The sequence below is a fragment of the Culex pipiens genome, chromosome 1, assembly GCF_016801865.2.
Source record: "Culex pipiens pallens isolate TS chromosome 1, TS_CPP_V2, whole genome shotgun sequence".
Lineage (NCBI taxonomy): Eukaryota > Metazoa > Arthropoda > Insecta > Diptera > Culicidae > Culex > Culex pipiens.
The window spans coordinates 84116770-84143051 of record NC_068937.1 but is presented as its reverse complement, the minus strand read 5'-3'; the positions used below and the strand labels follow the sequence as shown (position 1 = coordinate 84143051).

Sequence of the window (26282 nt, the reverse complement as noted above, 5' to 3'; positions counted from 1 at the left end):
TGAACCCACGAAAGACGGAATCCCGTTGTTGATCGGTATAACGTGCTAAACATCGGGAAACAGCAACGAACCTTTATGATGATAGCAAACAGCGATGAAGTCCATTACTTCCTAGCAGTGTTGCAAATGAGTGATAGAAAAGCTATCAATGGAGTACCCGACGCGATTGGTAGTGAGCAATGTATTTCTTATTGTTACATCCAAGTAGGCCGGTCAGGCCTCGCTTTTCAGATTGTCATTCCGTTGTTAGCAACCGAGCAAACCAGACGCAATAAACGTTAGTTTCTTTTTGTAACTGGTCTTTCATTACGTGTCCACCCCGGACACTACACTTATGGAGCGAACTGTCAAACTACCACTCGAATCGGGTATTCCATTGATTATCTCTGCACTAAAAACATCCGAGAGTATAGCGGCCGTCACTATAGCTTCTGAGATCTCTTCTTGTTTGAAGGGGCCAGCCACCATCTAAAAGTATCTGTATCTTTAAAGGGTCACTTCCTAGCATGTTGGTATGTTCTACAAAGTTGTTCCCCAGTTCAAAACCTATCTCCTACTATAAGAATCAAGTCATTTCATCGATTTATAAAAAAAAAATCCTAATACAATGTAAAAAAAGATAGTTTCCCATGGAAAATAAATCAAAATCCCATATAAATTTCAAATTAAAACTGGAGCTCCTAGACCTTACCAAATGGGCTCAAATTTTCAGGAGTGCTTCTGGGGACATAAAAGAACGAAATTCCGGTTGATGCAAGACAATATAACAACTTTTGTCTTTTTCATAGAAACGTGAACCACGCTACTCCACAACCTCGAAATCTCCGCCGTCGATCGTCATGCTCGGTACTATGCGAGCCCCAATACAGAAACTCCTCTACGACTTCGAATGTGTAATTTTTGATCACCGATCGGTTTGCAATCGTGTCCTACTTGTTAGAACCGGTCCGTCGCAAACAGAGGTGAAATATACCCACAAGCCTGAACAGGATAGTTGGATCGTCATCAACACAATGCAAAACACAAGATGGGTTTAAATGTTTAGTCAAATAAATTGGTTTATGTATATTTAATTCGTATTTACATAACATAGGTTTTAGAAAACCATTATAACATTCATCCGAAATTTGGAAAGCGCAAATTGTAAAAGATCAAAAACTAGTATTCTGCATTTCGTTGGAAATATTGAAGCTTTTTGCGGCGTTGATGTTTATGCCCAAAATGCTGTTTTTTACTTGTGATTTTCTATTGAGTTTTTTTCGGCGCGGATAAACCATTTTTTCATATTCTATTTTTGTTTCGCTATAAACGTAATGTCCGTTGTTGTTGTTGTTATCGCTCGGCGTTCAAGGCAGTAGTAATTCATGTTATAGTTGATTGATCCAGGCTCTTGGTTTTAATTTTTTGCTTTCATCAAATCAAGATTGTTCTTCAATCGTGTTCAAAACTAGAAGTAGTTGCTTTTCCTCAATTCAAAATGTAGAGAAATAAATATGACATTATATTCATGGATTCAATCACGTCGAAGGGATAGTGTGTGTGTGTGCATGTGTGAAGATGTGGGTGTGCTCTGATTCTTCGACACTCGTTGAAACAAATTAAAGTCAGCTAATAAACGACTTGACCATTCTGGGTGTACTTCTACTAATGCTAAATTTTGTTCGTTTACACTGGATAATAGTTGTCAAATAACTAACCCCGTTTCTAACGCATGCTATCTAAGCATTCGAAACGTTATACAAATTTTACAATTTTGTTGGCATTTCTGACGAAGCTTAACAAACACTCAAAATCTCTAATAACTGCGTTGAGGATCATTAGAACTCATCTATTTGTAAATAGAAAGTAAAACCAAAAATAAGGTACTAACTAAAGGAATACAGATTGTGTTTTTGTGCCGCCAAAAATATCAATAAAATTGTTGTTTGCCTTTTACTTAACGTTTTACTAAAAATTGTGAAAGGCGCAAACCTTTCTTTTAAAACTTGTCATTGTTCAATGTTTGAATTTGCTTCCCTAGCTTGAATTTCCATTCCATTGATTTGCTCTGTATCGTTTGCGGTGAAATTTATAAAATAGTGAAATTCATGTGCATTTTATTCATGTGTTTTGACTGGATGCGTACCATTTGTCCAATAGCAGAACATACATGTTTTTTTTATCTTTTGATATTGTTTCCTAGAAAGTCTATTTGTTGTTGTTTTTAAATAAAGCAATGTTTTAAAACATTTTACTCATTCTTTGTATATAAAAATCACAGGAATATCTTAACATTACAGTTTACTTAAATGTTTTGCAAAATATGTTACAACGAAACAAATTAAAAGGGGTTTTGATTGACGTATTTGATCCTTTTCTAATGCTTCTCCAAAATGGTTTGTGAATTTATGTGTTACATATATGCTGCCTGAAAATCTTATTTAGAACTTATTCTTCAAAGTGTAATTTATTTACAATTTATTTAATTCCCCAGAGTAAAAGAAGAAGAAAAACACTAAGCTTTCGTTAGAGGAAACCAGAACACCTGAAAATATTTGTTTTATGTTATAATGACGAGTATTGAAGCTATAAAACCTTATTGCCTGAGTTCGTGATGATAAAAAAAAACAATTGGATTAGATATAAAACGGTAGAAACAATACTACAAATTTCTAATGTTTGATTTGGAAAGAATATACGAAAATGAAATGAAAGAAATGTTAATTGTTTGTAATCCTAACAAATCAGTACATGTTTTTCTCTTAAAGTCTATGCTAGTTTGAAACTTTGCTTATCGAAAACTCCTTGCTGGAATAAGATTGCTCTGCTTTTTCTCTATTTCTATTGATACTAGGGTTTAGTTATCTAACGATTTGCTTGCTCTTAACGCACATGTAATGTACATTGAAGTAAATTGATTTCCAATAGGTTCTATATAGGATGTTGTCACTCTCTTCATTTTTTTATATTACGTTTGCGATGAGTTTTTTTTTAATTATTTATTTTTCTCTCCTTCGCAGCAGCTGTTTTGTGGGTTGACGTTTTAAGAACATTTGCATGTGTGTATTACCCTTAACATTACTTCTCCGATTATTCCTTTCAGCACAAACATATCATTGTTGGAATCTGTAGTTTATGATTCTATCTTTCATAATTATTTGTTTGCTACTTAACGATTAGGTAATCCGGCGCGCCGTTTACGATGATGCCGGCAGCATTTCATTCTCCACCCATTCGGCCAATCCACGAGCGGCTAGCTCGTGGTTAATAAATATTATGTTCTGGGAAAAAAGCGAAAATTACATCAATTATTGAATAAATTTAAATTAAACTAGATTCTTGAAGCGATTCTTCAACTTTTTAGCTTAACTGGCAGCAAAATATTTAGGATTTCTGTATTAGTTGCCAAATTATTTTAAAAAGTTTGATAATTTCAGAGAATTTTGTCCCGGAAACAAACGATCTTTTTTCTCAAATTCATTTCAAAACAGCCTAGCAAGTTTTATAAGTTAATTGCAGATAACGGCTGTAAGTAACGTACTTTTTCTTAACAACTCTAAAGGAGATATTGGACTATGGCAAACAAAGTCGCACTTTTTTGTGTTCGACAGTTTGCCAAACTCGCAAACTTGTTTGAGGTAAACTTGCAAATAAACCCAATTGTATGCAGGCTGACTTGTCCGCAAACAAACAAAGCAGGCCAACTGCCAAACTGTCAAAAAGTTTGTTTGTCATAGTCTAATACGTGCTCAACTAACTTTTATGTTCTAAGTTAAATGGTTATAGTTAAGCCATTACGAGACTGGTCTTCACTAGATCAGAGTTCAAAATTTAAAAAAATGTAGGCATCTTGAGGGGACCAGGGGGGCGACATCTATATCTCACTACAGGTAGCTTGCCCGAAGCCAACATAAGCTGTCAACTTCGGCGCCAGAACAAAAGGGAGCTGTCAATTACGGCGCCAGCACAAAAGAACAGCTGTTCGTTACGGAACCAAAACAAAGCAACTGTGAACTATATAAAAAAGTACAAAAACTTCAGGCAAAAATGGAAATAAAGTAATTATTGTTCGGTAATTCGGTAATTTCGGAATACACCCTCGTCAACATTATCACATCGTCACGCACGCTATGCGGGCATGAGAGTCTGCGCGGCGCGCATATCTCTCAATAAAGTAATTATTGTTTCTATGTAAAATTTTACAGCAATGTACGTTTAAAAGTTAGTGATGTTTTTTAATGTGATTTTTATCAATTTATTTGCAAAATAATCAAATATAAATGCAAATATAAAAAAAAATGAATTATTAATAAAACAATATTTTTGTTTTCACTGTGCGCAGTTTGCGCGCGTTATCAATCTCAATAACCCACGATGGCGGCCTTTAGCATCCCCCTGGAGGGGACAGATCATTAATGTCATCGCCAGTTTTGAATGGTAACCAATTGGTAGCGTAGTTACCCAAAGTTGTTTATCGTAAACCGGCGTGACATTGATAGCCGTGGTGGATTTGATAGGTTTTAATTTTTTCCATAAAATTAACTGTTCAAATTAAAAACGTTTGGAATGTTATGGAATTATACCACCTACAATGGCCAGTATGAGTCCAAACGATTTAATTTACATCCCACAATTATGGAACAGGCAATTTGGAGGCAGTGTTTTGCTGCTCTGAATAAAAAAGTCTTGAAATGCAGTTTTTTGTTCAAAATGTACTACTTTTACTAGTGAAATAGCAAGAGAACGTCCAAATAAAGGTTCTAAAAATAGCAGGATCGCCAGAAAAGATGCATTTGGCATGCTATTGCCAAATTATCACAAAAGTGTTCCGAATTTGTGGGTGTTCCGAATATGTTGGATGACTGTATGTGGTTGGTGGCTTCCTCTCTCCTTACTAAAAGATTCTCATAGATCATTACCATTTAAGGGGTTACATACATGTAAATCGACAAAAAAAAGTCGGAGGTTGGTGTGAGCACACACTTAATTTTATTTGAAATCTGTTTTCAGGGCATTAAAATATACATTTTTATCTATTATCAAAACAAATTAGAAGGCATTTGGTTGTATCATTGCCGAGATATACTGCCGTTCTACGCATAATTGTCCCATGTCATTTTTGGACGATTTTGACTTTTTGTCATTTTTGAATTTAGTTTGACGTATACTTTCAGAAAAACACATAAAATTTGGTACTTTGTTCGGAAACTCTTCAAAAACAACACCAAGTCTGTTTGTCCCATCGTTGCATTTCTACGCATAATTGTCCCACCAAGTATTTTCTATCACGGAATCAATAGTTTTACGAATCATTATGTCATGTTTACCAGTTGTTTAGCAAGAGAATTACAAATAAGGGTGATAAACTACTAACTGGGGCGCTTAGGGACAATGGGGTGAATAGGGACCCCCGGGACAATTATGCGTAGAAACACAGAAATCGGTCGAAAAATTTCAATCGCGTTTTTCTCAGTTGCACTTTTTTGAACATGGGACAATTATGCGTAGAACGGCAGTATAGCTATTTGAAGTTAGCAGTTTCAAAAACGGGTGCCACGATATCTTAACACTACCTTGACCAAATCGGCTCAAAATTTTGAAGAAGCCTCGTTAAACCGGTCCTGTGTGCATGACGAAGGCCGATTTTCAAAAAACTTATTTTAAAAAAAGATTAAAATATTTTTGTGTTTTTCATATAAAAAAAAATCATCAGTTTTTGATTTTTGTATTTTTTTTAAAATGCAAAATTTCAAAATCGGGCTTCGTCATGCACACGGGATATGTCTCCAGAGTCTTCACCCCGAATTTCAGCCAATTTGGTCCATCCCATCTCGAGATATCGTGGCACCCGTAAATCAACTCGGTGGTTAGATAAAAACGCTCAGAAAGTTTGACAGTCCGCTTTGTGCACGGCAAAATGTTGAGCTTAAAATCGTCTTTAACTCAGTTTAGTCATATAATATCTTCATGAAACTTTCAGGAGTGATTGAAAATCATCTTTTTAGTGGATTCAATAAATTTTCTGTAATATGAAATTTTGTGGAGAAACATGTATGTAACCCCTTAAGACTCGTTGGAAAGGTCTTTTGTTTACCTAACCAACGATGGGTCGGATAATTAATACCAATCCGCGAGATCCGGCTTCAAAAAAACTACATAAATATTACTCTAGTGGTCATTAGAGAGCCTGGAGCTTTTGGTTTGAGATGTCCGTTCTCTAATAAGCTCCAGGCTCTCTAGTGGTCATAACTTGAGACAGGGTTGCCAGATCTTCGATGTTTAACATGGTGACATTTGGTGCTATTTCAGGTCATTTATCTAACATCCGGATTTATGCGAAAACACATTTTTGTACATAACTTTTTTACATAACGAAACTTAAATTTTGTTGAAACTCGATCTATGGGACCCTAAACTGAGTCAAATGAGACCTGTTTGGTCTAAATCGTTTCAGCCAGTGCTGAGAAAACTGAGCGAAAATGTTGGTAACACACAGTTGTTTGGTTTTGGCTGCCGATGAGAAAAGCTTATATCCCATTCCCCTCATAAAACCGCTGCAAATATTTTTCAAAATCGGCCCAAAAATTAGGGGGCATACATTTTTTTTTTTTTTCAAAAGACTTCAAAATGTTTATTTGAAATACATTATTCTGCGTTGATACTAATCATATTTAGCATGTTTAGGGTCCGGTGGTTCAGTGGTTAGCGTGGTAGCCTCTAAACCCCAGTATGACCTGGGTTCAATCCCAGACGGACCCGGTGGCATTTTTCGAGACGAGATTTGCCTGACCACGCCTTCTATCGGATGAGGAAGTAAAACGTCGGTCCATTTGCGTAAAAGAGGTTTTGGGTGACTCACCACACATAACCTTCGGACGCCTAGAAATGAGCAGAAACTTGCAACAGAGACCACAAAAGACCCGGGGGTCGTTAAAGTGGATTGCTTAGCTTTTTTTGACTTACCTTCCAACAGTTTTTCTGCAAAAAATAATATATCCGGGCGCTATTTCCGAACAAAAAGCGCCAAACTCAATGTTCAAAGCCTTTTTGCCTTCCTCACCTTACTGAGGAAAGGCTATAAAATCACTCGAAAAATGTACACTCAAACCCCGATGGTTTGACATCAACTGTTGTCAAACGAACGGGGTCACTTTTTAGTTTGACACTGTTTGACATCCCTTTACACGGAGTTCACACACACTACCAAACGATTGTTGTGATAGTGTGCGTGAGCGCTGTGTAAAAAGTGACATGTTCTGAGCAAAGGTCTGTTTTTGGGTAGGGAAAAAGGGAAAAATTGTCACTCGATTATCTCTGGACTGGCTGAACGGTTTTTGACCGTTTCGGACTTCATCTATAAATCATAATGACGTTTTACTTCCCCATCCGATAGAAGGCCAGGAGGATGAGGTGGGAATCGAACCCGCACTCCATAGCAACTTAGGGATCGGCAGCCGAAGCCCTAACCACCGCGCCACGAGGCCCAGTCATCTGCTTTAAAATTAGTTCGATACTTACATCTCTAGCTAACGAAGCGTACAAGTAGATTTCCGGCAAACCTTCGGCAGTGTATCCAGCCACCTGAGCCTGAAGAATCAATCCCTTGGATAAACTATACAAAGCCTCCGACGCTGCGGGGGTCCACCCGGAATCACCTGTTGACAATTTTGTATTCGTTTTTCATTCAATGTAGACGCTTAATAGAATTAAATCTCTTACCGCTTGGCTTAACATTAGACAGCACGCATTCAATAGACTGGAAGGGCACCGCCATAAAGTCAGTTCTAATTTGTCTTAGGCTAGTAACTGGCACGTTGGCGTAACCGCCGTAATCCAGATATTTGACTAAACAGTGCTGATCCTCCGGGCTGTGCGACACGATCTGGACGCGGAACCAATTGCCCTGGACCGCCGTCACGCAGATGGCGTTCTCGGTGATCTCAGGCAGCTGGGGCGTCTCGGTCATGTTGTAGCTCTGGTTCAAGCACTGCTGTAGCGTGTTTAGCGAGGGGAACGACGGATGCAACGGCTGCTGCAGGAAGACGTGGCCGCCGTTGACGATGGAACTGACGGAGACGTCATTGTTGATGCCCTCGACCAGCTGCAACTGCAAAAGAAATTCGTTGGGTTGGGTTAGTGTTGACTGGTCTTTACCTTGTAGAGGAAATGTCACTTACGTGGAAACAGGTAGTGTCAATCAGAGGCAGTGGGACCACGTTTTCGGTTGGGGCGATGTGAACCCTTTGCAGCGTTAGGGCGGAGAATCTCTTCTCGGGGAACTTTTTGCGGATCAGTACCAGCGCATTGTCGATCTCGGCCTGGGTTCCCTCCAGCGTGCAAATCTTTGTTTTGTGGGTGTCCGGGTTACGTTTGATTAAGACATTTACGCCGGTTTTTGCTTTGATAAGTTGAACGAAGCCGGCTTTGCGGCCAAGCATCTTGGACACCAAATAAACCGGTAGGAAAAAGTCATAGCTGGTGATGGGAGCGCACTCCGACTGGGGCGGGCTGGAACCTTTTCCCGAATCGCCCGAGCGCATGCTGCAGATGCTGAGAGCCGGCGAGTGAGATCCGATCTCCTCACCGTTGGCAGCTTGCGGTTCGTCGACAATGTTGTTGTTGATTGTGTCCGCATCTGCTTGGAAGTTGACGCTGTCTATGTTGGTTGTACTGTTGTTGTTCAAAAGGTCCACACTCGAGGAATTTCGCATCTCCGTCTCCTTCGAAGGACTCAACTCGGTGGCGAACGAATTCTGAGGTGAGATTTTAGCCGTCATACTCGCTTTTATGACCACCGGTTCTGTCTGCGGCTCAAGCCCTCTGTTGAATCTGTTAAAATTCTTGTAGCGATCCACCGTTCCAGGTAGATTCACCGGCGATTCAAAGCTAGAATAATCGTCCTGCTCTTCGATCAAGCGCAAGTTACGGATGTCCGATTCTTCAATTTTCAACTTCAACAGTTCCGCATCCAACTGCTGATCCGAGAACTTTGGCGGGCTTCTAGTGTTGGAGACTATATCAATCGGAGCGGATTTGCCACTGCACGAGGATGAAGAGGAGGCCGAAGAGGACTGATTTTTACCAGAGTCGTGCTTCAAGTTGGCCGACGGAGTAATCGGCAGCGATTCAGTCTGCTTTCCAAAATCACCGTCCTGCTTTTCAGCCTCACAAGTACTCTTACTGTCGTCAGTCGTCGCTACAGATTCGGCACCTCCTTCGCTGGTCGATTTGCCTCCTGTATCGAAACCAACGATTTTCTTGCGTCGGAACCACACCAAGCCAATGATAAGTGCTAGACCTGGCAGCGATAGGTATAGCAAGGGACGTCCACTTACCATAGCGAAAAATGGTTGTTCTGCAAAAGAGAGTTACATTGAATCAATCAACATGATTAACATGATGCAATTTAAGTTTGAAATTAATGAAACATAACATTTACAACAAACTCACACACGCTCTCTCATTTAAAAATAACACAGTAGTGTAAGTGTAACTTCCACTACACCTGACCAGTTCTCTAAAATTCGCTGGCAGCGAAAAAAACTAGAATTTTATTTTTGAACCAGCAAACAGTCCCCCTTCTTCTTGTGTGTTGTTTACTCAGCGAAGCTCACAAGCCACTAAAAACGACGACTGTTTATTAACACACACGGAAATACAACAACGAAGCAAAAGTATCATCCAAGGGCAAAATCAAAATATCAACTCGCCAGTTATCAGCAAAAGAGCCCCACAACAAGCACGAGCTGTTTAGGAAATTAATGCCACGCTGGAAAACATTCCACCAATATAAAAAGGTGTATCAACAAGAAGTTACTGCTGTGTGTTTATTATTGAACAACGATTAATAATGCGCCGCGGCTGTTGCACAACGTTACGACGACGAACGAATCCTTAACACACACACGCGCGTGTGTTGGTCGTCGTGCGCTTACGTGTCACACATATGGCCGTGTGGCGGCACAATGATATGGCGCGACACTTTGGCCAACAGGGTGGCTGCTCAGTTGCAGCAAGAGAAAAAATATCTAAAATGCTCAACCTGGCACCACTGCATTCATATTTTTCTTTTATAGTTTAGGCACTGCTTTTGTTCAAGTATGTAAGCATGTTCTAATTTTGAAAGTTTACAACATATTTTACAGCGCTAAAAATAAGCTAAAACTCTAAACCAAAAAAAATCCTTCAAAGACTTTTTTTGGTCCCAGTTTTTGTATTAGTATATTTCGACGGTAACATTTCAAAAGGCATCATGTACATTTGGACACTTTCTAGGTTATTGCATATTCTGAAAGTACTCCTAATAAGCTACCTCTCCACCAAAAATGAGCAAAAGTTACTTCAGTAAAGTCTGTTTAATCTTGATTTTAAATAAAGTAACATAAACAAAATCTCTGCCATCAGCAGTCCCTGTTTATATAGCCCTGTCAACCTGTCAAATAAAAGACTACATGAACCTCGTGACGAAAAAAAGCATCATGAAAAAAGCGCCATGTACATTCGGCGAAGAAAAACGAATCATAACAAAGCATCCCCCTCAATGACAGCAGGGTGATATAGACGTTGGTGATTTCAAAAGAAGTTATGCTAGGCGTAATCTAACATAAGGCACTCTCCAGGATCCCTTCGAAAGATTGGCTGCGCTGGGGTCTGATTAGATTAGAACAGATCCAACCATGTTTTGACTACCTGCCTGACAATTTTAACACCTATTGGACAGCTCTCGTGTAACGATTGGTGCTTTTGATCCAAAGTTCTCTGTAGGTTCTCTTGTTCCAGCATTCATTCCAGTTCTCGAGTTTAGGCCATTTGCGAAATTATGGGAAAACGTAATCTTTATTACAACAATTCTGCGCACGGTAAGACGAAACGTTATGTTTTCGTTTTATGAATACCACTTTATAAGGTTTAATTTAAGTTTATTTTTGTTATAAATCTCACAATAAAAAAAACATTGCCTCCGGTGATTGATGCTTTCCTCATAAAATCAGTTGCAAAAGGTTTCTGTGTACATCTAACCTAATCTAATCTAACCCTAGCGCCAACCTTTCGAAAGCATCCTGGAGAATGTCGGGGTGATTACTATTTCCACAAATGCCCTGGACACTATTTGCCGTGATTATAGCGGGGCAACTCGCTCTTGCAAAAGTTTCTGTGTACATGCAAACAAAATGCTTTAAAAAGCCAAAAGCTTCCTTTTGCAATTTTCACCCTTTTGTATTCTTCAAAATTGTGTTTTAGCAGATCTATTAAGGGCCTTCATCAAACTTTATCATTTTCAATAGGGGCATAACTGCCGTACTACACTTAATCGTCCCATGTCATGTTTTGGCGATTCTGAATTGTAAGCCTTTTCAAGTTCAGGTTTTGGGTTGTTGCACATTCTGAAAGTACTCCTAATAAGCTAGCTTTCCACCGAAAATGAGCACAAGTTACTTCAAACTTCGGATAATCGAGTATGGACTGTACTGCGGCAGTGTCGAGCTTAAGTACGACCCCTGAACTACTCAAAATTGATTTATAATTTTTAATCCAAGATGGCAGCCAAAATGGCGGTGAAAAAATATTTTTTTAATTCAAATTTGTCTAAAATGGGGTCGCAGGAACATGAATTTGATGTTAAAAGTAAGAAAATAAATTATTAATCGAAGTCCCAAACAAACCTTCGGATAATCGCGTCTGGACTGTATTTTATGAAATTTTTCAAGTGATTTTACCGCCTTTCCTCGATGTGGAAGGCAAAAAGTCTGAATAATGTCAATTTCGAAGCCTTAACTCAAAATTAAAAACAGTAAAAGAGGTTTTGAGTGACTCACCACACATAACCTTCGGACGCCTAGAAATGAGCAGAAACTTGCAATAGAAACCACAAAAAACCTGGGGTTCGTTAAAGTGGATTGCTTTGCTGGCAAAATTCACTATTGTAAAAAGACGCAAGTTCCCAATTTCAGCGTGAAATATGACATTTTTTTATTATGTAAAAGCCAGAATCAATCAAGTAGACTTAGTTAAACAGGATCTGGATCCTGGTGTTTAATCCAGAACCTTTACAGACGGATCGCGCGGAATTTTAATGGGAACACTCCCTTTTACACGGAGTTCACACACACTACCAAACGTTTGTTTTGATAGCGTGCGTGAGCGCCGTGTAAAAAGTGACAGTTCGTTTGACTTTGACCAACCAACGGGGTACAAACTAAAAAAGTGTCAAACGAAAAATTAACCAACCACCGGGGGTTGAGGGTATTAAAATTCATGAATTTGTTTCAGATCATCCACGAAACCAAAAGATTACGTAGAACCCGAGGTAACACACTTGGGAAATGAACAATTAAGCGTGTTCTTAGGTTTATGTTTTTCTTCGCTCTTAAAATTTCTTAAATCGAGCAGCCACCCTGAGTTCGAACAAAACGCACGAAAATCACTCACAAGTCCTACTGCACTAACACATGCACACGTACAGAGAAATACAAAGAAGACAACAGAAAAAATACGATCTCTCATGTACTATGCGGCGTTTTGTACCTCTTCGACCTGGCCCCACATGGGACACAGACACACCAGACTGCGCATCTCCGGCCGGCAGCTGATTTCTAAACTGTGACTCGTGTTCCGGGGTGGGTTAAACAAACACACACGCACGTACACGTTTCTGCTCCGGAAGGTTCGACACGATAAGGTCGATCAGAAATTTCGGCCGCGCACAAGAAGTTGACTCGTTTGGAGGGAGCTAGATTTCAACACCTTTCAAGGTTAAACACAACACAACACAACATACCACTTTTAAATGTTATGTAATTCACACGGTAAACAGATCCTAGTCACGACCCGTCGTTATCACAAGCTCTGAATGTGCGTACAGTTATCAGAAAGATTCACAAAATTGCCACGCTAAAACGTTTCACACGACGACGAGTTCGCACCATCGAAGAACATGTGCGCTGGCGGTGATGGAATGGCTCTCGCACAAAACCGGAACACTGTTTTTTTGCTCGTCTTTTTCGGCGGCGTAAATTGTGCCCGAAAACACCTTTCTACACTTTTTTCTCTTTCTCTTTCCCCTTTTTTTCTTGGCCACGACACACACACTGTGGGTAACTTGGCTACGACCCGGCTCCGGAATTTGAAAGGGAGCAATCTCTCGCTCGGCTGTGTTGGAACTGCTGACTCGAGTGACCAAAAAAGTTGTTGTACCCTCTACTCCACCTCCTTCATCACAAGATCTGTGTGTCGAGTTGTTATTTTTATTCGCGCGCGCAAGTGTTTGTGTCCCCATCGCAATCCAACGTCGTCGTCGTAGTCGGAGCTTTTGGCTTCACTCCCATGTGCGCGCGATTTGCGCACTGGTCGAGTTGAAAAATGCAGTGATGCCATCTATACTGTACCACCCTATCGTCATCGTCGTCATTTATGATGCCTCATGGGGCCACCAGTGGACGTGGACGTGGTTTTCATACAGAAAAAAACAACAACATTTTCATCTGACAAGATAAGCGAGTCCGAATGGCGCTTGTGGTCTGATGATAAAAAGTGTTGCGTGGTCGAATAAATTCCTAACGACAGGGGCGTGGAGGACATTGAACAATTAAACACTTTTTATAATGTTAAAAAGAGATGAGCTCAAATTTGCCTGGAGTAGAGTTCCTACAACTATAAGAGAACAGCCGTCTCAAATCAAAAGTAGCAATAACTCTAATATTAACCAATAACGTCAATAGTAATAAACACGCGTTCATGGGTATGATATTCAATGAAAATCGACGGTAACATTTCAAAAGGCATCATGTACATTTTGACACTTTCTGGGTTATTGCATATTCTGAAAGTACTCCTAATAAGCTACCTCTCCACCAAAAATGAGCAAAAGTTACTTCAGTAAAGTCTGTTTAATCATGATTTTAAATAAAGTAGCATAAACAAAATCTCTGCCATCAGCAGTCCCTGTTTATAGAGCCCTGTCAACTTGTCAAACAAAAGACTACATGAACCTCGTGACGAAAAAAAAAGCATCATGAACAAAGCGCTATGTAGATTCGGCGAAGAAAAACGAATCATAACAAAGCGCTCCCTCCAATGCCAGCAGGGTGATAGACGTTAGTGATTTCAATAAGAGTTATGTTTGTTTTTCTTAAATAAAACGACGGAAATAATGTTCTATTGACCGATTCTTTCGTGACGGGACAACGTTTGTACGCATATGTTTTCAGTTTTTTGCTGATAACTTCAAAATCTGTGAGAAAAGGTACCAATATTTATACAAATTTGGAAAGTACATTAAATTTCCAATAAGATTCACTCCAGCAAACATTTAAAAACACAAAGTTTGAGTCAAGAGAGTTACAAATGTAGCGTGACGGGACAACATCGTACAATTGGATCATTTGGATTTTTATACACAAAAGTGAAGAACTCTGCTCTCCTAGTAAGTTTTTGGAAAAACCCTTTTCTACAGTTGTTTCTAAAATGAAAAACGAAGATTTTGCTTCTTGGATCACCCAATTTCGTCAAATTTTGTTGATTTGACAGGTACTTCTTTTCGTGACGGAACAACGCAGATATTTTGCAAAAGAGGGTTTTGCTCGCGTTGTCACGTCACGAAATGAAGCAATTGTGAAAATCTCTACTGACTAGTCAACTTTAACTAATTTGGGGTCGCTGAGCTCGAATATAACTCCTAGAATACTCCAAAGTGTTCAGGGAATGTGCAATCCAACATGGCGGCCAATATGGCGAAGCTAGAATTTTTTTTTTCAGGGTTGTAACAGGCAATCAACGGGACAAATTTAACTAATTTGGGGTCGCTGAACTCGAATATGAGCCATATAATACTCCAAAGTACTCAGGGAGTGTGCATTCCAAGATGGCGGCCAATATGGCGAAGCTAGAAAATTGAATTGCATTCCCTGAGTACTTATTTATTTATTTATCTGTAATCGGCATTATGCCGCACATACTGTTCTAAGGACTTTAGAATATTCTAAGAATTATATTCGAGTTCAGCATCCCCAAATTAATTAAATTTGACCTGTTACATTTCTGTATAAAAATTTCCAATATTCTAGGTTCGCCATCTTGGCCGCCATCTTGGATTGCACATTCTCTGAGTACTTTGGAGTATTATATGGCTCATATTCGAGTTCAGCGACCCCAAAATAGTTAAATTTGACTAGTTGATTGAACTTAAAAATCCTTTTATGGTGGTTTTTTTCCATTCTGCCGCCATATTAGACGCCATCTTGAATATTCCCTCCGCTTCCCTTTGAGACTCAGGAAAATCGACAGGCAAATTTGGATTCTGGAGGGTCGATTTAGTCTAGATCGATCAAAAACTGGCCTGTTACACGATTTGCTTCTAGACACGAGAAATGAGCACCTTTTTTTTTAATTCGTGCCTTGACCAAAAAATTGGCGTGACGGGACAACGCAAACTTGCGTCAGTCATAACTCTGGTTCCTTTTGACCAATTTTCGATTTCTAATAAGCATTTTAAAGGGTTTTTAGAGTACGAAGAGAATCCAAAATATGATGCAAATCCGATTTCACGAACTATTGCAAATTAAACAATTGTCATTTATCGTGACCGGACAACGCTTCTATATACCCCCTTTTTAAATGTCCTGTATAATTTTATACCTACAGAATCTGCTTTTGTCAATAAGAGGGCTTATTAAAGAGTCATTTTACTATAAAATACCGTTTGGATTGATTAAATAACTGCATTCCTTCCATTAATTTGAGCTATTATTTAAAAAAGTTGGGAAAATTAAAAAAAATCCAGCGTTTATACATTTTACAATATCTGCTCACAGATGTGTTTAGAATAGGAACTTTGGTGTGAAAATATGTTTTTTGTGTGGTTCAAATAGTTGGAAAACATGGAAAATTATCAGAACCATCCAAAGTTCAACTTGAAAAAATGACTGCTTGGTAAACAAGTGCTATGAATCGGTCTATTGAATTTGGATGAGCAAGTATCAATAAAAGCAACGTTTTTCATCGTTTGTTATTATTAGAACATCTTATTTTGCTTTTATATTAAAATGGAATTGAAAATGGATGCTCAACATTCAAATGCGATTTTCTCAAAACGCATGGTTTGTACATGATGCTTTTTGCAATGTTTGCGTCGAAATATGTATTAATTAGGTCGTCCTAGATCATCGCGGACCCATTTTTAAAGATCACGAAAATGGCACCTTTGACCCAGCTGTAAAGTGATTTTATTATTTTTATCCAAATTTATGTATAGTTCAATCTTTATTGTGAACCTTCAATTTTTTGTTATTATAAAATAAATGGTTTACCCATGTTTTGATCCACATTATAGAACACATTTTTTTTAATCTACCTTCTTGAATGTTTAAATGTGATTGACTAATTTAAAAAAAAAAATTATCGGGCTGGACCTCAAACCTATTTTGCACTTAGAAACCTTCCACCTCGCGATTCGAACTAATGATATTTGGATTATGAATCTAATTGACTACAATCTTATTCAGGCAGACAAAAACCAAAGTGTATTCCATTTTTATTGAAATTGTAGTGTGTAGATGATTGTAGTATATAGTTGCACTTTAGTTTAATATGTTTACAAATTGTGTGTCACCGCTTTTAAAATATGTTTTAAAAATAATAATTGCAATGTTAATGAAAATTCAAGTGCATTCACCAAACCGTTTGAATTTTTTCATTATTTTGTGAAAAAAACGATTGTCTTCAGCCGAAAAATGTTCAAGCACTCCTCGACCTTGCCCAGTCCATGGTATATAACTGCTTAGGCCGTTGCAAATATTTTTCAAAATTTTTGGCCCGCAAGCTCGTGAAGGCTTCGAATTTGGCCCGCCTTTCAAAAACTTTGAGCACCCCGGTCCTAGATTTATCTTCCCTTGGAAAAAGGGAACTCTTAGTTTTAAGCTTTATAATGGATCTAGACCAATTATAACACAAAGACCTTGTGTGAAACGAAAACGACGTTTGAATTTAATGTATTTTTCGAAATACCTACTGGGTAAACACCTCTGAATGCCACAGAAGTTGGTTTGTTTGCATCAAAATCTGCTCTCCCTTTCTCGCAAAAGTCGTTTGGCATGCTACTTATAGACTTTTTGGCCTATTGCTTAATTTCGGCACTTTTTAGTTTATCTTTATCAACTTCGTTTGTAATGCGTTTCCGCCTTTTCGGGCGCGGTTTGCCATTATTATTTTTATAAAACTTAGTTTATGTAACAAAAATTGATTTCGAAATAAAGAAGGCATAACTTTCTAGCATTGCTGCTAACTAAATTTTTGAAGTTTCTATTTATTTGGCGAAAAAATTAATTGTACTTATTTGAATTCGTTTAAGTACTTGGTGACGAATGGTCAAATTCCGGTTATCGTCGCCATAATTCAATAAACAACAAGTTTAAAACACTTTTGAAATGCTTTAATTTATTCTACTCTACTCACTTGTATGCATGGTACCAATATGATCGGTAAAGATAAACAGAATGAACTCATTATGTACTTATTTTGCTTTGAATTATAAAAAAGAACACAGTTCTTTAGTTTACTGTATTTTCGAACATCATAATCAATGAAAATCGTGACAATATGAACAAAATTCTGAATTCCATAATCATTCTGCCTTTTCAGACATTCGGCCTTTTGAGACGTGCTGCCTTCTGAGCAAAAGACAAAATTCGGCCTTTTGAATTTCGGCCTTCCGAGATTCTGCCTTTTTAGTTTCGGCCTTTTGAGGCAATCCCCTTTTCTTTTTTCATCAGCGACCAAGGCTCTTTTATACAAAATTTGGAGATAAACCATTCTGTCCCCAACAAATCAACGGATGTAACGCCATAACAAAGCGAGGGGTCGGTGGCTTAAAGGAATCACCCCAATACATCATCCTGCAACAATAATTGACATAGTTAAGTCCTACGGGCCACCGGAGCCGATTCCAATTGGCCACCAATTGACATCAGCTCAGTGCACCGTTTTCGGTTGGATCCTGTTCCGGTGCCCCAAAAGTCTGGGTCAAGTTTTTTTTTTTTTTTTGCAGGATGATGTATTAGGATGAGTTTTGTATCGCTTCTTGCATTGTTTTTTTCAAAAAGTTGTTCTTATGTTGACCAAATACCCATCTAGGGGGTCCGAGATACCCCTACGGAATCCGGTAAAAAAGGACCATATGTATCCCCCATCTGACAGTCTGAAATATAGACAAATCTGAATCATTTGCAACCGGAACAATCCAATTTGGTCAATTCTACCAAAAGTTATAAGATTTGCAAAAAGTTAGGGGTCAAATAACTACCCGGGCGTTTGAGTGTTAATAGCCAGCCGGGTCCGGTGGTGCAATGGTTAGCGTGGTACCCCAGTAAGACCTGGGTTCAATTTCAGACGGACCCGGTGTCATTTTTCGAGACGAGATTTGCTTGATCACGCCTTCTATTGGATGGGAAAGTAAAACGTCGGTCCATTTGCATAAAAGTGGTTTTGGATGAATCACCAAACAGAACCTTTGGAAGCCTAGAAATTAGCAGAAACTTGCAACAGAGACCACAAAAGACCCGGGGGTCGTTAAAGTGGACTGCTTTGCTTTTTTATAATGCCCTATCTACAATCACTTAGCTTCAGTTTAGTAAAGTAAAATAGATAAGTTACTTAGAAAAGTACGCAACTATCGGCCGTCATCTACAATCAACTTAGAATCAAATTTGCTGGGCTGATATACGTTGCTATGCAGTTGTTTGTTTACCTTTGATATAGAAACGTCAACTTACCGTAAATTTTGAAATTTTTCAAACCATACGTCAAGTTTCTAATTTGGTAACATCATATCAGCCATTCCTCAGTGAGGAAGGAAAAATCCGTTTTCCGAATTTAGAACCATCATTGACAGTCATTGCCTCAAAAGTGAAGGACATTATCTACCACCCCGTAAAAAAAAATCCGATTTTTCGCATAACTAAGTCGGGTCTAGTCGGGTGGTTTCGGCCGATTCGTTGCCCAACGAATCGGCCGACCGGGCAACAGACTTATGTGTAATCTCTACATAAGCGTCTGGTGGTAAATCGGTTGTCGAAATCGGCCGACGAAATCGGTTACAAAAACAACCGATTTTTTACCGATTTAGTCTGTGAATAAAATAAAATCTGACTCAACCCAATTTAATCGGTCTATTCGTAGGCCGATTAAAAATCTTACTCCTGACGAATCCCGACTAAATCGGCTAACTGGTTGGTTGTTTTTGATTACCCGATTTTGAAGGGTGTTTCGTTAGGTCGAGAACTGTCAAATTTTTTACGGGGCACCTTAAAAAAGAAGTTTTAAGATATTTTTACTGATGATACGATATTATCGATCATTATCCACATTTGAACTTTTTTTTTTTTTTTTTTGGTTTGGGGTAAACATTGTTGTGCCCTTTTGTGTTTTGGATTTTTCAATAGGAAATTCAATAGAAACTTATGAATGAAAAAGTGGAATAATCCCGAATTATTACGTTTTGGTTTTGTGCCTTAATAAAATGTTTGTCTCGAAATGTTTGAACAGGAAGAAGAGTAATTAAACATCCTCGTGGTTTTGAGATGAATAGTTAATATGAAACTCCGTTTGTTTGAACTGCTTTCAGAATGCATCGCAAGATGGTAGTAATAAATCAAAACACATCTTCAAAACATGGCTAAACATTTTTAATGTAAAGACAACAAATGAAAACTATTAAAAAAAAAAACAAAGTTAGAAATTTTCAAGTGTAATGCAGTAATTAGAAAATTAGTTTAAATCTACTGACGCACTATAAAATTGTATGAATGTTTACCATAAAATTTGAGCATGATGCACTTTCGGTTTAAATGGAACATACCAGAACTAATGAGGAACCGATAGAACAAGACACTCTTGCTGTTAATAAATGTTAAGCTTCGATGCACGAGATGCTGCCTGCGCCTACTATGCTTTCCTCCCAACATCTCATCGCGTTGCGCGTTACCTCTTCCAATCCAAGCAAGCAGAATGAAAAACGATTTTTAATCGCAACGTGTCCCTGCGCCGCGATTCTATGACAATTTCCGGAATTCCATTTCCCGGAATGGACGTTTTCCGGAATGGACATTATCCGGAATGGACGTTTTCCGGAATGGACGATATCTGGAATGGACATTATCCGGAATGGACGTTATCCGGAATGAAATTTCCCGGAATGGACGTTTCCCGGAATGGACATTTCCCGGAAAAATGAGTTTTTTATATTACCTGATTTGACAATTAATGGAATCTTGCCAACTCGATTACTTGTGGTTAAGAATTATTTAGTTTGTACTCCGTTGGTTTGACCTAGTCACATTGAAGGAACTCGATATTTTGACAACAATATGAATGATAAATACATGAATAATAAGAAAGAAAGTAAAATGTTCGGACACGAACAATAGAAACAAGCAAGTTGACTATTGAACCAATACTTTATTAACCACCACGAGATGTAACAATGTTGATCGATAGATATTAGACAAACAATAGATGTTTTTAACATTCTTTCAACGTGTTGTTATATAATAATTTTCCCTTCTTTTGTTAATCAGTTGACTTTTGTGACTAAATTCTACCAAATTTTACCATAAAGCAGAACGATTATTTTCAAAGAAGGGAACACCTATAGAAAATAAAAGCTTTCATAAGATCAAAGTATAATGTGTATTTTCTTGAGGTTTTCCCTTCTTTCAAAAAATACAGATCTTTCATCAAAGTAAGGGAACTATACCATTTTTCATCCTATTTCTATTATTGGCCTATCAGTACTTTGATCATTAATTACAGCTTACATAAAGTGTTTAAGTAGTAATAAATAGCTCAAATAAAAGTGAGCAAGCAACTCTCCATTGTTGATACATCTGAACATTTTGATTTATTAGCGGAAAACGGCAAAAGTGATGAGAATTGGTCGAACGGCTTAGAGTGATTAAAATGGGTATATTTCCCATTTCTTTTTTTGTTAATTCTACTAAATTTTACCTAGCTTTTCGTTACAGAACTCTGCACTATAAAGAAGGATGTTTATTTTCAAAGAAGGGAAAACCTCTAGAAAATAAAAAGCTTTCAGAAAATCAAAGTATAATGTGTATTTCCCTAAGGTTTTCCCTTCTTTAAAAATTAACAGTCTTTCATCATTGTGATGGGATTTCGTGTAAGAGATTTCCCTTCTTGTGTATATCAGTTGACTTTTGTGACTAAATTCTACCAAATTTTATTATAAAGCAGAATGTTTATTTTTAATGAAGGGAAAACTTCAAGAAAGTACACGAAAAAAGAAAGTACACGTTATACCTTGATTGTCTGAAAAGCTTTCTATTAGGTTTTACACCGTGACGTCATTTGACAGCTCGTGTGCACTGTTTACATGGTCTTCGTCGATTGTCGACGAATTTCCCCGAACAAAATCGACGACCGCATCGAACTGTGCTAAGTCCATGTAAACAGTGCACTCCTTTCTAACCTCCAAATCGAGTCGGCGTAAAACCTAATTATCTTGAGGTTTTCCCTTCTTCAAACATTCTGCTTTATTTGGCAGTCAACCGATTAACACAAGAAGGAAAATCTCTTACGTGGAATCCAATCACATTGATGAAAGATCGTGTATTTTTATAGAAGGGAAAACCCCAAGAAAATGTGTATACAATGATTTTTTGAAAAGCTTTTTATTTTTTAGAGGTTTTCCCTTCTTTGAAAATAAACATGCTGCTTTATAATGCAGGGTTCTGTAACAAAAAACTAGGTAAAATTTAGTAGAATTCACAGAAAAAGAAAATTCTTATGTAAAATTCCATTACTTTGATGAAAAATCGTGTATTTTTAAAGAAGGGAAAACCTCTACAAAAAACAAATTATACTTTGATCTTATGAAAGCTTTTTATTTTATAGAGGTTTTCCCTTCTTTGAAAAAAATCATTCTGCATTATGGTAAAATATGATAGAATTTAGTCACAAAAGTCAACTGATTAACAAAAGAAGGGAAAATTCTTATAAAACATTACATTGAAAGAATGTTAAAAACATCTAGTGTTTGTCTAATATCTATCGTTCTACATTGTTACATCTCGTGGTGGTTAATAAAGCATTACGGTTCCACAGAACAGACTATGCTAAGCACGGTCCTATCAACAGAATGATGGAAACATATAACAAATACAGTGACACAATCGATTTTACTATGACTAAATCCGCTATGAAAAAACAGTTTTATAACCAAAGAAGATAGTTTATAACTTAAATAATGTTCACCTGTAATTAGTAATTAAATAAATCTTTTCCAGTTCCTGAGGGGAACACCCATGAAGAGTACCGGGGCCGGCATTTACAAAGCGTATTCAGTGGCAGTTTTTCACTCAACTAATGCTAACATGTTTAGGTTAATGTTAACATTTCATAGGTCGCCTCCCTAAGGTGTCGTGATAAGGTCCAGTTTGTGACGATACACTACCTTCCCTTTACTAATCAATCGAATCCAGAAGGGAAAAGATCACCAGTTGTGTTGGTCCGAGCCGGGATTTGAACCCCGATGTAAAGCTTACGAGGCGGAAGCGTTACCACCAGGCTACGTGGCTCGGTCGGTCAATGTAGTCTACGTTTGTTTGACGAATAAATAAATAAATACACCCAAAATTCAGAGTCGTGAGAATCGTTCCCTCAAAATTTATTGAGGGATCAGTGCCAAAATCGAAAAAAGTGTTCATTCGTTAATAGGGACGTGGCGTTACATCGTGCTGCCACCTGGTTTTTTTAAGCGCAAGAGTGTAAAAGTGCTGAGTCATCGTCTAAAAATAGACGGCGTCCTATCTCGCCCAGCAAAATTAGGTCGATAAAGTAGTCGGTTTCGATGAGCAAAAGTGGAAAACATGGTCTAAAAATAGCGACGCCATCTCCCTATTGAAATAATAAATCTCCAACAAGTGTCATACATCGACATCTGACCACACCTTAGTCACCAAGCTGTGGTGGCCGAGGCAGTTAAGTCGTTGGGTCAAAGGTCTCTGGTTCGATTCCCGTAGTCGACACTTTTGGTTTTTTGTTTGACGGGTGAACTTTTTTTGCAAAATGAACCTCGAGAGAATAATTCTATCGCCCATCTCAAGCTGTGTTCTCTGTGTCCGTGAATGGAACCACTATTCTCTCGACTCGAGGCCATTGTTTTCTCGGACATTGCTGCCCAGTTTTGGGTGTAAAAAGTATTGGTTCAATGGTCAACGCTTGCTTATATTGTTCGTGTCCGAACATTTTACTTTCTTTCTTATTATTCATGTAAATATCATTCATATTGTTGTCAAACTATCGAGTTCCTTCAATGTGACTAGGTCAAACCAACGGGGTACAAACTAAATAATTCTTAACCACAAGTAATCGAGTAGGCAAGATTACATTCATTGTCAAATCAGGTAATATGAAAAACTCATTTTTTCCGAGAATTGTCCATTCCGGGAAACGTCCATTCCGGGAAATTTCATTCCGGATAACGTCCATTCCGGATAATGTCCATTCCGGATATCGTCCATTCCGGAAAACGTCCATTCCGGATAATGTCCATTCCGGAAAACGTCCATTCCGGGAAATGGAATTCCGGAAATTGTCATAGAATCCTGCGCCGCTGCTGTTGCTTTTTGTTTTCTTATTTTCCTTTCTTCAGTCTATTCTTTTCCTTTGCGTTTATTTTTATCGGCCATTGAAAAAGTGGCCAATGAGTGCGGCTGTGCGCTTAGAAAAACCACCACCGATTCGCCATATATGTCCAAAATAAAAATGTGTGGCAAAAATTAGCGCATCGCGCAGTAAGCACTTTTAATTTTCTTCGCCACTTCCATCGGATTTTGGGGCCAATTTTGGGCGACTTTCGTCCGGAGAGAAGAGTCGATGATCGCGGAGCAAGAGCCCAATCTCGTAGCCAAGAGGCACCAATACACCTGAATTTTCCCCGCATGATTCATTCATAACACCAAGAAGAAATTTAAAAAAAACTGTACATTTACTAGCATTGCTTATTATACAAGCAATGTTTGTGGCACACCACTCTCCCCTACAAAAAAAATAGGCAGGGAATCCTTCGGCGAAATGCCGGAACCGAATCCTCCCTCATTCGAGATCATTCGCCGGGAGTTGGCAATCCCCTCACTATCCGTCTACGTTGGCATGCATTGGAAAGTTACACCACACTACTCTAAATTCAGCGAGTTTCAGGTTAGATGACCCGACAGCACCAAATCCTCCCGTAATTCGACACCCGGAAGGAAGGACACTTACATTTTATCGGGCTCGCAATTAGGATTCACCAGATGCACAAATTTTCACCCCACACACGATTTTTTACCGGAAAAAGGCCAAACTTTAAGTCCTTTCGACTACACACGTGTCTTGTGTTTTTCATCAATCGAACACAAATTCAATATGGCGATCTTGGTTCAGCCGGCTCACAAAAATAAACGAGGGGCTGCTCAACGCACTTGCACGAGACTGCGTAACCTCAAGATGGTGTCGAGGCTAGCTGTCACGAAAAATGTTGTCCAAGAATTACGCAACGCTCTACGCTGACATAACCAACGTAGAGAGCCTGGATTTTATTAGAGAACGGACATCTCAAACCAAAAGTACCAATTGAAGCACGAGAAGTGTCAAACGGAGGTACCAATCGAGCAAAATCCTTTGTCTTATGCTCGTTTGGTACCTCCGTTTGACAGTTCTCGTGCTTCGATTGGTACTTTTGGTTTGAGATGTCCGTTCTCTAATAAGATCCAGGCCGAGATCCAGGCTCTCTAAACCAACGTATTGCGCGTATTCCCGAAAAAGACACGCGGCATATCAGTGTGGAACTAGCCATCGAACGAACGTACCATAAGGCCGATGCAAATATTTAAAAAAGTTTTTGTCGCTCGGCTCTGCCCAGTCACGAAATATTCTAGCAGAGCTGATTCTGTCAGAATCCTGCTAGAACGGTAGAACATTTCTGCTAGAATGCTGTAAGAATATCCAGCTCTGTAAGAACTCTGCTAGAATCCTGCTAGAACGTCGTGACTGGGTGGCCGAGGTCAAGGGGGGGGGGGGGGGGCAAAAAAATAAAAAAATATAAAAATTTAAATAACAAGCCATAGTCTTCACATTTAAATGAAAAAAGTGTTTTAAAATGCATTTTATCCTAGTTCAGTTGTTTTGCAATCTTTAGTTTTCAAAAAATCTAAGATCTGACAAAAACAAAAATTGCATCGAAAAAAAAGATTTTGCATCGAAAATTTTCAAAAAATCTTAAGATTTTTTAATAAACCCAAACATGCTAAAAATGATTTTAAACGCAGGAGAATGTATTTTAATTTGATTTCAGGTAGTTGCACTTGAATTTTCATTGAAATTTTGAAGCTTATTGTAAAAATATTTTTTTTGCCCCCCGATTTTTCGGGCCAATTTTGAAGGAGGGGTGACAAAAACTTTTAAAAATATTTGTACCAGCATAAGAAAGTTTAATAAAGACATTTAATTTATTTTAAAAAAAATGTTTGTAAACATCGAATTTACCTGTTCATTCAAAACAAGCTGATTTTGCTAAAATTTTCGATTGAATTGTTGGAGGCGAATCAGAAAAAAATTGTATTTGGATAAGTTTTACATAACACCAGAACAATTCCGGAGTTGAAAAAAAACGACCTATAAGCTATTGTGTTTCATATGTTTATAGGACCTAATAAAAAACGTAACTTAATCCACTTTAGGTGGTTGGTGCCTTCCTCTCACAACTCGTCGTTCGCCTGGATAATCAATACCTCACCAAACATCAATCATTTAAAACTCCTTAAATCATCTTAAGTTAAAAGTTACACTGTTTAATCTTTGATTATATAATTAAAAATTATTTTGGTTCTATCTCTCCACAGCCGGCTGTCTAAGATTGGACCATTTCATTAAAATTAAACAAACGATAAACGGGAAATGTCTTATCCGCAGCATCGGATTGCTTGCCTTGAGATTAATATATAAGTTACGGAAATTGCTTTCCGCATAATTGATCGACGCCACCAACATCGTCAGCTCAACAGTAACCCAAACTGCGAACAAAGCTAAACTTCGTTTACCTCGCCGCGATTAAAGCAAGTAGCTCGATTAATGCTTTGCAAGCAAAACCTCAGTACCTCGTGTGTGAGGCTCTGGGGGACTTTTCGATCACAATAAAATCAAAACGTTTTGGACAGTCTAACACAACGCGTCGGCGTTATTTATTTCGAAACTTCCCCCCTTTCATAATGGGATTCTTATAACTTATAATACCTTTTAACAAACACTACGAT

The 26282-nt window shown here is 38.3% G+C and overlaps 1 protein-coding gene across 4 annotated transcripts; it reads right to left on the bottom strand.

Annotated features, from left to right (window-relative positions):
• Positions 1-1032: 1032 nt before the first annotated feature.
• On the bottom strand, positions 1033-24416 carry LOC120424930 (A-kinase anchor protein 1, mitochondrial). 4 transcript variants are annotated; one of them, XM_039589221.2, is made up of 5 exons: positions 24253-24416; positions 8157-9334; positions 7699-8086; positions 7498-7634; positions 1033-3260 (listed from the first exon to the last, which is right to left on the bottom strand). In XM_039589221.2, exons 2-5 carry the CDS (start codon positions 9315-9317, stop codon positions 3177-3179), a joined length of 1770 nt encoding a protein of 589 aa, XP_039445155.1. In that variant the 5' UTR covers positions 9318-9334; positions 24253-24416; the 3' UTR covers positions 1033-3176. The 4 variants fall into 4 exon arrangements, with proteins under 4 accessions (XP_039445155.1, XP_039445157.1, XP_039445158.1 ...); XM_039589223.2 differs by lacking the exon at positions 24253-24416 and adding an exon at positions 12758-13160; XM_039589224.2 differs by lacking the exon at positions 24253-24416 and adding an exon at positions 12488-12741.
• Between the last annotated feature and the right edge of the window lie 1866 nt (positions 24417-26282).